At 43.9% G+C, this 14,610-nt stretch overlaps 1 protein-coding gene across 1 annotated transcript in view; it reads right to left on the bottom strand.

Moving 5' to 3' along the window:
• The window catches only part of LOC119391520 (uncharacterized), a 44,267-nt gene extending 31,590 nt beyond the window's left edge, over window positions 1-12,677 (bottom strand). The window contains exons 1-4 of the mRNA XM_049415310.1: window positions 12,487-12,677; window positions 10,489-10,631; window positions 8,823-8,928; window positions 4,826-4,993 (exon numbers count right to left, since the gene is read on the bottom strand). Coding sequence (XP_049271267.1) covers window positions 4,826-4,993; window positions 8,823-8,928; window positions 10,489-10,631; window positions 12,487-12,637 — 568 coding nt within the window. The 5' untranslated portion in view covers window positions 12,638-12,677. The remainder of the gene's footprint in view (window positions 1-4,825; window positions 4,994-8,822; window positions 8,929-10,488; window positions 10,632-12,486) is intronic.
• Window positions 12,678-14,610: the final 1,933 nt, after the last annotated feature.

Below are 14,610 nucleotides of genomic sequence, written 5' to 3'. Positions count from 1 at the left end.
GAGGCACTACCTTCAAATTAAGAATTTGTAGAACAGCATCTGTAGAACAGCATTTAGGATCACTTAAATGGGCCATGACACGGTCGCCCAAAGATTTGTGGTTTTCAGCGAAAACTAGAAGTAGAGGGTCTATTATGACTATACAGATTTCAAAAGTGGGCCGTAAAGAAATATTTCAGTGCAAAACAAGCCCTAGAAGTCACCGGCTGTAAACCCCGCCCACCGCCGGCGACCGCCATTTTGCAATGGCGCGCGTGACGTCATGTGCAGCACAGAACGGAGCCGTCGTCTTCTACCAAAGTTTCAGCCGCTGCAAATCGTTCAATTTCAGTGCCAAGCGAAGCAAGCTAAACTATCTCGATATCACGAGCAGCTGACCACGAAACAATATCGTTCGCCGCAATGCAGACGCTTGCACAGCTAGCTGCTTGTTACGTCACGGCTCCCGAGTGCACCAGTGTTGCCTGACTCTCGGGCCGCTCGCGCGTTTATAAAAATATTCGATTATAAATTAAGTGCTCGACCAAATTCACTAAAATTTCGCCAGCTTATTTGTGAATGCGCAAGGATTAATCCACATAACACAGATTATGATCGAAAATTGGGTGCCATGACCCCTTTAAGAAAATGTATCACACTATTTTCAGGAAATTCGGCACAACAGATTCTGAGAAAAAAAAATGGTACATGCATGTACCCAAGGAGGTTAAAATAACATTTGCTGGAGTGGAGGAGGCGCCCCTCAGCTGAAGCTGCGCGCCGCCATATTGCCATAGGCAGAAGGCGCGCCATCCGCAACGCATACTGCGGCGGCCGCATGGATGTTCCAGATGTTCTCTGGCGTGGTGGCGTCCGGACGTTGTTGGGTACATCGTGCATTGCGTACGGCTATATAAATCGAGCGAAAAGGTGCTCTGGGGTGAAGTTTCAGTTGTAAGCAGAACATTTCGAGCTTGACGAAAACTTTTCTATATATGCCGGAACGCATGCTGACAGCTCGCAATCTGTCTCTAATTTCACATCTGGCGGTCATTCTTTTTTCGTAACCGGTTTCTTAAGGAGCCAAATGTTCGAAGCACGTCGGGGCAGGCTGTTTGAAGGGAAGTTTGGAAGCCAAAAGAAGGCGATCACGTATGTCAGAGGCACTTCTCGCCGCATTGTTTCGACCGGACTAGGCTGCGACCCGGTTGTTGTCCGACTGTGCTTAACGCATTTGTAAAGCACTTTCAAAACCTAGTGATACACATTCTTGTGTTTGTTGATACCACTGGTGCGGAGCGCAAATAGGAAAAGGACGCACCGTTTGCTATTCGTTGAAATTATGTAAATAGGCGACTCCCTAGATTTCGTTATCGGTTGCCCTGCTGTGTTATAAAAGGGTAGGTCGCAACTACAAGGTTAAGTAACGTCATTTGGACAACACCCAAGGACCTGTTTTTTTCTTAGATTCGTGCCTTTTCTTTTGTTATTTGTATTTGCTTTATGCAGTGCAGCGAGTAAAACCAGTAGGTCTAAACTGCAATGATCGTTCCAGATGCAAATAAAGCGACCTAACCAAGGCCCCGTGGTACTCCGGCCGTTATATGTGTTCAAATTGAACAAAGTTGTTGAAGATGTGACAGTTTCATCACCTACACGGCAGCATTACGAAGAAACGCTTCATGTTTCCTAAGGGGAGATAAACAGTTCAAGATGAAAATTCTGCAGCAGAAAAATTGCAAGCTGACCAAAGAGAGCGAGGTTCGATCCTCAAGCGATAATAAACGAGATCAAGGATCAAAAGCTCATGTCTGAGTAGGGCAGGGGGGTGTTCACTGTGGTCTTCCCCCATACATACAGCAAGCCCTCCACAGGGCACGAAAAGACCAGAAAGGCACGTATCCATTCGAGCTGCGGGCGTTTGCGTTAACGCTGCAAGTTCTTTTCTCTATCAGCTTATGGGTACGAACATTCGAAGTTTAATCGAGCACTGTAGCAGAGCGCACAACACGAGAACGGTATACAGAATTCCGTCAAAGGAAATGCTGCCTTCACAGATGAGTCACTGTCTCGAAAAAGCTAGCCCAATGCAGCACAAAAACTCTACTGTACTTGGATTGTTAATGACAAATGAGAAAACATGTTGGGATTGTGGGCGACTAAGTGGTTAGATATGTGGACTGACTGGAATGCATGATGACAGACTGCCTGTATATATGCTCGTTGGCTTAAACTTACAACAAAGGATGCTACTTGGGCGTTTTTAATTGATTCATTGACAGGATAAGAGAGAGCCGATCCAACGAAATAGCATCTAAAAGCTATATATCTATTGAAATAGTGTCAACTGCAAGAATGCCCATATTTTAAGCACGTCCATGCAAACTCAAAGCTGTTGGTTTTGGAGATTATGAGCTTGTCTTGAGAAAATAAATGGCTTTCAAGCCTTCATGAGCATATCCTTCTCGATGAGCATATCCTTGAGTGTGGAGCTTTGGACACCCACATTTATATTCCGTTCAAAGAAAGTGGCCGAACTCCACATATGCGTAAGACTCCGTCACATGACGAATGAAATAAACAGGAAAATGAGTGCCGAGAAGTGAAGTGTGCTCTTACGAGGATGAATATTTTTAAAAACCAATGATACAGACCCTTCATCGGTGTGCATGCTTGCAAGGAAAACGACAAAAGAGTCGGAATAAAACTGACTGCATTCTTATCGGCCGTTTGGCTTCTTATTCTTGACAACTTCTCCCTTAATGCTCGCCATAACCGTTAAAAACCACGGCGGAGAGATGCGATCGGCGCGGCGGGCGCGCTTTGGCTCCCGTTTCTTGCCTATGGCAAGATGGCCGCCGCGCGCGCGGCGCGGCTTCACTGCGGCCCATTGGTAAGTATAGGCGGCCTCCACTCCAGCAAGTTGTATTTAAACCTCCTTGCATGTACCACTCTCTTTACAGCAGGGCATGAAATATGGTACACATGTGTGCTGTCCTAAGGCGGTATCAAATGAAAATAAAAAAATTCGAGCAGTAACATTATTTACAAATTTAATAGAGCTGTTTAGTTTAAGAATTGTTTTAAGCATTCAATGCACAGCGGAACTTGGTATTTGCTGCACAGATAGCTACTGTGCATTTATGACTAGCACACGCGAAGGCGAAGCCAACGCGATTTCGCGACAACAGTAATTAGCTGCACCTAAAGCGAACTGCGATTGACGCCGCTTTCACAAATAAAACCTGCGCTACTATTAAAATGAAAATACTCCGTATGTGCAACTGTACCGGTGCGACAGCTGCCCTATTAGGGATAACACCAACAGCCAGAATCAAGCCCGATAATGGTTCGTTCAAAAAAACACCGAATAATAAGGAAGCAGAAATATCTGTCTCTCTTGCAAGTGAGTCACTAGGTTCTGTTGGTAAACAGGTAAAATGGGACACTTCACAGGCATGTTGAAGCAATATTTTCAAGGGCGCTCATTTAGGCCACTGCAGCGTATAGCGAGCAGTAATCGAGGCACGTGCAAAATCCAATTTCATGTGCGCGCCACATGTCGTAGCGAAGTAAAAACTCAAAATAGCCTTCTTCAATACCTAGGTAGATGGTTCCATCAGTAATAATTATTCATTTTTCCATATGGGCGTTGGAAACGCCATGAAAAAGTCGTCGATATTTGTACCACTGCCCTACAAAGGGTTAACTTTCCGATTACATCGTTTCTGTCCGCGTATTATGCACTATCGAGCGCTCAGACAGCTTGAGAAATGCAATTAAACGTTTGCCTTGCCATCTGAGCCTGAGAAACCGACTCACCTCTTCACACGGTTTGTCTGAATGCTGAACGTATCGCTCTATTTTTGGTCGCGAAAGAAACATGAATAAGCAGCACAGCACACGATCGCTTGAAACTGGAAGAGACTTCCGCTGCAGTGTCATGTGTCAGATGCGCAGTCCTTCGGTGGGACTGTGTAATGAAGAAGCGCTTATTTTTACAATTGAGTGGAACAGTAGTTGCTTTATGTTAACTCGATAGCGTCAAGGAGCTCGTTTAGCGGAGTTTCCGGTGTAGGAGTCGTTGGTCGTGAGCAAAACATCTCGACGGATGCAAATAATAAAAGTCGTGGGTCCGGGCGTGAATCGAACCCAGGCCTTCTGCGTCGCTAATACAGAATACAGTGGCCAATACAGAAAACAGCTTCGCTCAGTTTCTTGATCTCCTGTTAAAGGTTTCGCGCAGCGACATGCCAGTTGTGCTCGCTTGCGTATTTTACGTTGCTCTAATCTTGATTTTTGTATTGTAAGCATACCATTGAGTATGCGCTGGTATAACAGCATGTCGCATTTTTAATTGCCCTTACGTCGAGCTTTAGCGCTCTCTGTATACATCCGAAAATGCATACAAGCACTCCTTGTGTAGGACTGATAGGCGGGTGAGTTGGAACTTATCCATCTTTGCGCAGCGCAAACATGAAATCCGTTTCATTGATCGGGTGTAATCTTGCGTGGCATGTGTGTTTCTGTGTGTATATATATATATATATATATATATATATATATATATATATATATATATATATATATATATATATATATATATATATATATATATATATATATATATATGTGTGTGTGTGTGTGTGTGTGTGTGTGTGTGTGTGTGTGTGTGTGTGTGTGTGTTTTTCAAATAAAATCTTTCAGTTGTTAGATCAGCGCTTGTCCCGTCCTCTTCTCTTGTGTGCCTTGTCAATTTTGTGCGCTGCGCAAAGATGGAGAAGCACTCCTTGTGCAAAAATATCACATGACAGAAATGCAAAATTTGCTGTTACTCATTTCTTACCACGAGGACCCACGTAGGCGCCTAGGCGCATCTTGAAGCGTTTCTTCTCCGCGGCGACCTTGAAGCTCTCGTAGTCGAGATAGACGCTTTCACCGGTGTGGTTCGTCAAGATAACTCTCAGCTCCATGCTCTCTCCTGTCGACGTCAAAGCATGCAGTGCTCTATTCCCTGTTTAGGGCAAGAGAGAGAGAGATTTCGTTATAGAAAGACAGAATGGTTGGCCTGAGCGATGGTTCGATGGCCTGCTACTGTACACCGGGGAAGGCGGACGGTGAAGGAAAAGGGTAATGCATGACGGTGGTAAGTAAGGGAGGTGAGTACATAGACGCCCGTCACGTTGGGGCAAGTCTAAAGTCGTGCATCCAGTCCAGCGTTTGCGACAAATCTTTAAAAAAATAGTCGGAGTATCGTACTGATAAAATAGCAATATAAAAACTACTACGCGCCATATGAGAACCAAAGCGTGAGACCAATTTAAATCACAATTTGAAAATCTGCAGTGACTGCTTTATAGATATTGAGTGCTCTTCGTTTAGACAACAAACAAAGGGAGAGCATGGAGGTCAACCAGACGAAAGCCATGTTTGCTAACCTACACTTTGTGTGAGAAATGACGACTAGCAAAAGAAAAAAAGGGGGTGAACGTACGCACAACACGTACACAGAGGACTACAGCTGGTCAGTGAGGACCGTGCTTGTGTGGCGTACTCGTCTAAAGCACTACGGGGTTCAATTGAAGATTGCATCCTTTCTTACTTCACTGCAAAAATAGGCCAGTGGGCGAGTTACGGCGATCACTGAACAAATGAAGGCACTGAATTAGGAGAATCCGACACTTGCAGAGCAATTCGGGCTTTAGGTGTCTGCAGCTTTCTCAAGAGCATGCGTTCAGTGTCGATGGGAGACCCAGAAATTTTTCGCCTACCAGTGCTGTCTCCGACTCTGCGGAATTCTGATGCGTCCGTTGTAGTCTTAAAGTAACCCACGACCTACGCGAGGCTACGCAATGACGCGCTGCAGCGACTGTCTTGAACAACTGGTTTTCTATCGCGCACCCGCATGCAGCTCAGTGCACGCGAATGCTGGCGGTCCGTCTCCGTAGAGACGTGACCGCCGCGGCAGAGATTCGAACCCGCTACAGCCTGTTTGGAATAGTGCGATAACGTCGTGACATCAAGGTCTACTAAATATTTGGAGAAAACGTATTTGTCGTTTTATGGAAATGTAGCATCATCATTATCAACAGGCACCATCGCGCCGCGTTTCTCGTGACTCCACGAAAGGAACTCCGCCCTTTGCTCAGCCGGGCGCAGTCGCGCGCGCTTATCTTTTCAGCGATCAGCAGGAGGTTCATACCTTTGTACGTGCTGGTCTCACCGCTTGGTTTGCGATGAACTGATAAAAAGCAAGAAGCTCAGCTCCAGCGGCGTCGTTTTGTTAAGTTGCGCTACGTTGTACGCTAAAGGAGTTATAACTGCTAGCTGTACTTCGTATAACATTCCAATTTGTTGCTATCGCATTCATTGCGGCAAAACCATTATTTTTGTTTACTTTATCTACTTCTCTAAAAATTGGCGCTTAAGTACGCAGCACCTCCAGTCAATGCCCCTCTTGTCTCACAGATCCTTAATCTCTAATGTTGAGATGGGTTACACCGGGAGACGTAACTACATGTTTCATGTAGACTATTTTACGGACGGGTTTCGGTGCCGCCACGCTGGGCTGTTAACCTTGCCGTTTTTTATCTTGGACAACCAAGCGAACAGTGTTACGGTGGGCGTATACACACGAAAACTGTTGGGTTGGTGCATTCGGCGTTTATTGGCTTTATCAGTTCGCGTCAGGGGGTACAAAAATAAGAACATTCGTTTAACAGCCCATGATGACGTCGCCCATATGCCTTACGTAACATGGTCAATCGGCGCCACATTTCATCACGCTGTTGCTGGCGAAAGGTTCTGCGTATTATTCCGTGATCTAGCTCCCCCTTCAGCATTTACCCCTCCTTTTTTTTATTAAGTGTGTTTTAAGAGAGGTTGGTGCATAGGTATGGCTCCGGCTACGCCTCTTCTCTTACATAATGATTTGCGTCATGAACTTATCCACAACCTGTCACTCTGAAATGAGAAAGATGGCACCACGCAAAACAACAAAAAAAAAAAACAGGGGTACTACGTTCTTGGCACTACGCGAGGTCATATCATTCATCGCACATCTTCCAGGTAGTTTAAGGCCATAGTATTTACCCGGATTGTTTCAATATGCAACAACTATGTTCATTATTTCGACCAGTTGGCAAAGATTAGTGTGAGCCAGATTAATAATTGTAATAAAAAGATTGATATGAGAAAATACATTATATATATATATATATATATATATATATATATATATATATATATATATATATATATATATATATATAAAGATTAATATGGTAACCACAAAGTACCGGTCCTAGGATATAATGGATATCAATCGAAGATAGTGTACAAGTAGACATAAGCATGTCTCCGGATGTCGTGACGTCGTCGACATAACGTGCTTCTCAATAAGAACCCTACAGGTCCGAGAGCTGTAAGCGCAGCATAATGAAAATCAACTGCGAAGTTCAATGCAAAGGCATTTCGCTAACGCGCAGTACGCGTTTTAAGCACGCCGTAGGAATCAGCCTGCTTCGGCAGCCTGCCAGCAGATGTGACAGAATTTTTATTCTTCTAGTAAAAGACCAAAAGTATTGCGATAGGGCCCAATCTCGAGAGACAATGCATTCTGTTTAACGTATAATAAATGGGCCAATGAACTTGACTGCATTATTCGCGCGGGGGTCGGTGTGTCTTGTAATTGTTTGAGATCTGGGCCATTTACTTTTCCTCGGTGAAAAGAGCTGATGCTCCTAGCTTTTATTGCGGTGGAGTAGCTACCGTGTCAACAATGTTTTCAAACGTGTAGGTGAGCGTCTTACTATGGCAGTCAGGAATCGTCGAGTTAAAAATGATGACTACATGCAACTCTCATGGCCACGTCGCATCCAGGCCAACAGAAACGAAGGTCTGGGACCGCCTCAGACGGACACACAAAACTGTTTGGCATATAATCGACGCACAAACGCGTGTAACCTTCGTTCAAGGTTATCTTGTATGGAAGTGATATTAAGTATTTACTGCAGCTATGTTTTCTTCTGTACGACACACACACCCGTTTTAGAAAATTACCTAATAATCAAGGAGTGCAAATGCAAAAAAAAGAAAAAAAAAGAATATATAGGACGCACTTCAAAGCGCTCTTCACATATATATAAATGCAAGAGATAATACCTAAGTTGCGTTAGGGCAATGTTGCGACAAATGAAAAGGAAGTGGTAAGCGTAGCCTTTGCATAAATATTCGAATGCAAATTAAGCAATTAAATATTCAATGCAATTAATATTCGCAATTAAATATTCAATGCAAATTAAATATTCGAATACAAATTAAAATCTGCAAATTAAGTATAAAATGTCTAATTTTACCAGTGTAGCCATATAAAAGCGTGTAAATCCTGAATAACTACACGAGGCATTGTAAGATCATTCCATGCTATATACGTTGCTTTGGTTCACTGCCAAGTCCCCGAATGCTTTCGCGAAGCAATTTTTTCGCCATCCGAAATAACGCTTGGAGCATTTAGAGAGGTCATTATAACAGGTTACATGAAAAGTAGCGCTTCGCGAGTGAAATTTGTTACATCGGAAATTCATAATTGTCGTCCTTTTATTTCACTGGCATTATTGTGCAGAGATTTAAAGGCCGCTAGTATTATCTGCAAACGAGTGAAACACTAACGCATCCGATTCATTGTCGCATCACATGCAGTAAATCTCCTAAACATCCCTCCCTTGGAGCAGCTCCGAACGTATTACCAGAGATGGCTGCTGGGCCATTGCCCCTTTCAACAAAAAGTCACATTTTCGCCGCATGGGTAAAGCAATGAATTGGATAGCAACAAATACTCTTACCGAACCAATATTCTTTGGCCGGGTCGCCAAATCCGGTGGCATACTCGGTCCAGTTTCGGTAGAAGTAGTACACGCTGTTGCCGAACTGTCCTCGTCTCTGGATGACCTGCGTGTCGAACAAGCAGAATGAGCCAGCACAGCTTGAGGCGCGATGGTCATAGCACGGTTGGAAGTCGGCGCTTGTCTATGTCGCCTCCCTTCGTCTGTTAATTTTTTTTCCGCGCTACATAGTAGAGGTTATCAATATAGATAAGCGATTATGTGGATAGTTGCCCGTAAAACAATAAAGCAAGATTTAGAGGCGTAAGATAAAAAAAAATCGGCAGCTGTTACACTCTCCTAAAACAAGAAGGCAAAAGCCCGGCTACACTCACGTAAAGCAGTTAAGCTGCAGTGAGCAAGTACATATTTTCTGCATTTATTCGACCCTTGCAACGTCTAATGCGAGTTCTTATGCCTTTTTTATGTCCTTTTCAAAGGTGTGATGTGCAAAATTCAGCGAAGTATCCACTACGCGTCAGTAAGGCAATACGCGCACCTACGTAGCTGCACACTTTCTTGATGCTGTGGCTGATGATAATTCCGTAGAACTGTATGATAATTCCGTAGAACTGTAGGTTGGACGCTCGTTCAGTTGTATACAGTCAAGGTTACGATGAAGTGGCCGATTGTAAACAGCTCTGATCAAATGTGAAGCGTTATAACATTGGCTTCCCTTTGTCAGTCGTGCATATATTATGACAAGATTTCCGCTCTTTCACCAGTGCACCGCGGATTTCAGGTGCCCTCGCAGTCTGGCTGGGCATTCCTATCGTAAGCTGTTGCCTTAGGCTGATCGGTCGCGTCACGTGATGCAAGGTTTCTGTCCATCTCGGTAGTATCAACACCGGAGTCGGCTCAGCCCAGAGGCGAGAAGGTTATCGATTTTTTTTTTCGGAAGCTTGCGGTTATGTGTAGTAGAACATGGTGCCAAAGATGTACAAACAAGTCAAGATACTAATAATAATTGTTGGGGTTTTACGTCCCGAAACCCCGATATGATTATTAGGGGCACCGTAGTGGAGGGCTCCGGAAATTTCGACTAACTGAGGTTCTTAAACTGCACCTAAATCTAAGTACACGGGCATCTAGCATTTTCGCTTCCATCGTAAATGTGGCCGCCGCGGCCGGGATTCGATCCCGCGACCTTCGGGACAGCAGTCGACAAAACTTAAGAGATTGAGCCACAACACTTAGCAGTACCGTGTCATGCTATGTTTTCTAGGTATAATTTGACGCACTTTGCTGCCTCGGGACAGAATACATCGGCCTAGTGACATCGAAACTAATGTCTGCTATAACGATAAAACAATGCCTAAATATTGCCCTTAGCGTGGATTGAGGTTCACCAATCGCAGATTTTACCATCTACTTCGCGCTCACTGCAAACAACAGTTAAGGCTGAAGCGGGCCGTCGAGTTATTGCAATTTTTTTATGCCCAATGGCGACCTGCAGGGAATGCTCCAATGTACTCTTACCTTAAGTCCAGTGAGCAGGCACGCAGCCGCGGCGACTGAAATCAGTAAAACTATTGGCAAGAGGGTAACGCAATTACTCCGTTAACGCAGCTGACCGAATCTGGAAGCGGCCCACACCTTCCGCAGCGTAAGTAACGAGGTGACGTACCGTCCAGCCTCCTCCATCAGTGTCCATGTCGCAGTAGACAACTTTTCCTGCGCCGTCCTCTTTCCCAATAAATATGTTGTAGAGGCCACTCGTCGTTTGACCCACCTGCAGATGGTCGGCGCAGTGGCGGGGCCGCATGCTGCCTGCGAAAGACATCATCACAGTTTTCGAAAGGGGAAACCAGCGATTATAAAACGAAGACAGTGATGAAGAACAGCCAGACAGGAGAAGCGCTGTACTAACAACTGGGCAGCACCTGTCCAGCGCTGGTCCTGTATAGTCGTTCTTCATCACCATAGGCGTGCGCAGGGTTCCCCATTAGGGGGGGGGGGGAGGCAAAGGTTCGTCGCAGCGCCCCCCCCACCCTACTAAGTCAATGTATGTCGCCCCCCCCCCCCCCACTGTGCGCACGCCTATCTTCATCACTGCCTTCGTTTTATAATCGTTCGTTTCCTCTTTTCAACATAATGAACCAACTTGCTCAGCAAGCTACGTCACTGACCGCCACAAGTGCTGCAAGAATGCTCATTCATATTTTCGAAGTAAACTGAAGCACTCTTCTTCGCTCGTAGTGTGAATTAGTAATGCACATGACACAAAAACTCCACCCTCGATAACAATTAGCAGAAGAGAAATTGAAAACAATGAAGCTATCTTCAGAAACTTTATTTACTTAATTCAGCTCCCAGTGTTCATAATTTAATAAACGGTGACGTTACAAGTGAACAGCGCCTCTGTATTCAATATTAGTCCCCTTTAATACTTTCAGTGGGTGTTCATTTCTGTTACGCTGACGTTTTAATATGCCTGAAAAAAATTCAGAGTCCTTCCACTTCTGTGAAAATAGAAGCCAGTGAATCTGTGACTATCGAGGGTATGTTTTAGTGAATAATGCTGCAGTGAAATTAGATATCATCATTATTGACTACATTGAGTGAATAACGAGGCATGCACTCAAAGATCCTTGAGCATGACTGATGTTATCTCTTAAACGTTGGTCTCAACGCAAAATCGTGTAGTGCATAACAAACCCCGTTGTTTCGAAAGTGGAAGAATAACGTGAAGTTCGTCTCAAATGCAAGTGGTCTCATCTTTGAGGGGAAATCTTTCACGTCATTTTTCCACGTCGGAGAAATCAACCTTTATGTTTTCATTCACGCCATGTCCTTTCTTTTATTATTTTTTTTTCGCGAAAGAACGCTGGATTATTCGAGTTATTCGGTTAGCCAAAAATTGTTGTCCTACGCGTTTTTTATCCACGGACGAGACCCACCAGAAGTTAGCCATATAAAGCTTCAATTTAAAATACGTCGCACATCTGGGGAACCTACTTTTCCCTACAAACATCCCAATGCCAACATTCTCTGTTTCAATAAGCGTAGCTTATTCGCATTTGAAAATGGTATTCCCTTTATTCATCAGCGACGTTTTGCATGACAAACTTCCGTCATTAACAAAATACAATGTCAAAAAATCCACCCAGCTGCAATGTTGGACTGTGAACATTGCTGTTACTTGAGCAGCATTTGATGCAAAATGTGGATGTCATCGCTCAGCATTTCAAGAGTGTCAACGATGTATGGTTATACAGGAAACGCACGTCATGCTAAATGTTATCCAGGGCTCAACATTAAGCCGTGTTCCCGCGTACCTGTCATAACGTCCGGCGAAAACCTGTACTAAAAGACTTATGCTGGTTATGCTGATATCTATCTCTAATGCAACTAAGTACAGCAACGGCTCGCCGTCAAGCCCTCGGTAACGGCATATTATTTGGGTGTCAACGTGCGAGCAAGGAGTTATAAACATAAAAAAAGTGGATGACCTGATTTTCAAATAACCTTCTTTCCTTTAAAGCGTTTAAGCGTTTTAATAGCTAGCGTTTTAATTGTTCGTGAATAACAGTTTTATTTAAAGCAGAGACGACACCAATAAGTTTAAGTGTCACAGGCTCCACAGAATCGTAATGCGCGATCAAAACACGAGTGGTTGGCTCACTTTTTATGTCGGAGAAGAGGACCACGAGCTCCTTGACACGTTCTTCGGCTTGAACTAAGCCGGGCGGAGCCACAACAGCAATCTGCACACCGCTTCCACTTGAAGCCGAGCACAGGATCATGAGGCTGAATCCAACTACGATCCAGTCCATTTTCTTCCAATCCTTGCAACCCTGTTGAGAACCAACACAGCTGAAAAAGACAACACGTCATGGAACAACATCCTAATAAAGACGTCTCTTATGTCGTACTCCTTATGCAGCGAGTTGCTTTATTCCCCCTCTCTTTCTTTCTCTGCAGCTTCAAAAAAAAAAAACATTGGCACGTGAAAGTGGCATCAGATGCTAAAATGACAGAAAGCTTACCTAGTTAGTAGTAATTCAGCATGAAAAAAAGCGAGACGTGCACACGACACAAGAAAAAAAATACAACACAACCAACACTAAGTGTTGTCTCTTTACCTTCTCTTCAGAAAAGAAACAAACGAATGCTAACTTCATATGCTCTTTTACAAATAATAATAACAAGCTGCGATAAGAATTATTCGGAAAAAATTTAACGGATTTCACACTCCAAGGCGCCTGGGATTGTGGGATTGCCGTTCTTACTCTCCCGTGGCACTTTTCCTTGTTGCGCCGGTATACGCTCCTGCCAACGCGTGTAATACGTAACATGTAACAGTGTAACAGTAATGTAACAAGTGTAATACGTCATGCAATTTTCCACGTGAGACAGTGAAACTGTCCTGTTAATTTTATTGTTAATTTTACTGTATATATGTGCTTCTCCTTTCCATCACGTTAAATTCCCAGTATTATTATGTCACCACCTATTCTTTTTTTTCATTCTGAATACAACAGTACAAGGTTACACGTTTCTTAAATGTCTCTTTCAGTTTATTCGTTTAGTCTTATTAATATTTTTTTTCTTATCTCTTATGTCGCTCGATTCCAGCCAAAGCCGCTGTATAAGTGGCCGCGCTCTTTTATTTAAACCACCTAATCAACCGAACGCGTTGACCGATGTTTAAATATCAGATCTTTTTTTTTATTATTATTAAATGTGCTTAAGGGGAGGTTGGTGCCTAGGCATGGCTCCGGCTACTCCTCTTCTAATAATGTCCATATTGAAATTTTGAATAACAATAAAATAATGCAAAATTCACGCACGAAAATGTCCATTCACAAAAACAATGTTCACACGTCATAAACAATGTCCACGCGTCAACAACAATGCTCACACACAAGAAACACAAGAAACGTTCGCGCTTTACAGAAGAGTTCATCTTACAGTTCTTTAGGGAAGGTGATCACACAACAGTCACTGGGCATTTGCCCGCACGGTGAAGAAGTGCGACGTCTTTCACTGAAATGCAGTTACTGCACTTTTACATTTTGCAGCTATAATTTATAGTTCTATAATATGAACTGGTAGTTTCACTTCTCCAAAACCTTGCAATCATACTGCACTTTGCTGATCCACATCGGTCAATAATATATCCATCTTTCTATACATCGCTTAAAGGAACAGTTGCTAACAGCTGGTGTAATCATTCTGTTGATTTATTTTCAGATAACTGTAACCAGGAACGACATAGTTAATGTTGTCTCTCGTTGAGCAACGGCAAGCAACTCTGACCGCTAGCATATACACATCCCCTTTCTTGCAATGTAACAAAGCAAGGGCGCGTCAATTATAATTCTCTAGCGTGAAATACAAATAAGGCACAAGCTCAACGGAAGGTGGAAGCTTGCAGGGATGAAAAATTCTGAAACAGGGGGCGTCGCTTGAGCTCCAGGGGCACTCCCTGTTCAAGTATTTTTCCATTTTCTAGGTAGTTACATCAATAAAACACAAGCCATTATACCATGCGATCAACAAGACACAAGTAGCGGAGTCACTTACCGAGTCGGCACTAGGATCACTTTACGCGCAAATGTAGAACTGACTTCGAATTCGCAGCTCTACGACCGACGCTCCTGCAAGCTAATATGTCGCATGCGCGTCGCGGAATGGAGCAGCCCTCCTTTAAGCTCGCACAGTGCGCCCACGCACGTAAGCACGCGATTGGTGCAAAAGTCGGGCAACTCTTCCCCACGAGCACACTGATCGCCGATGCAAAATG

This window comes from Rhipicephalus sanguineus, chromosome 4 (genome assembly GCF_013339695.2).
Source record: "Rhipicephalus sanguineus isolate Rsan-2018 chromosome 4, BIME_Rsan_1.4, whole genome shotgun sequence".
In the NCBI taxonomy this organism is placed as follows: Eukaryota; Metazoa; Arthropoda; class Arachnida; order Ixodida; family Ixodidae; genus Rhipicephalus; species Rhipicephalus sanguineus.
The sequence above is the reverse complement of the archived record's forward strand: the minus strand, read 5'-3'. Positions and strand labels throughout refer to the sequence as shown.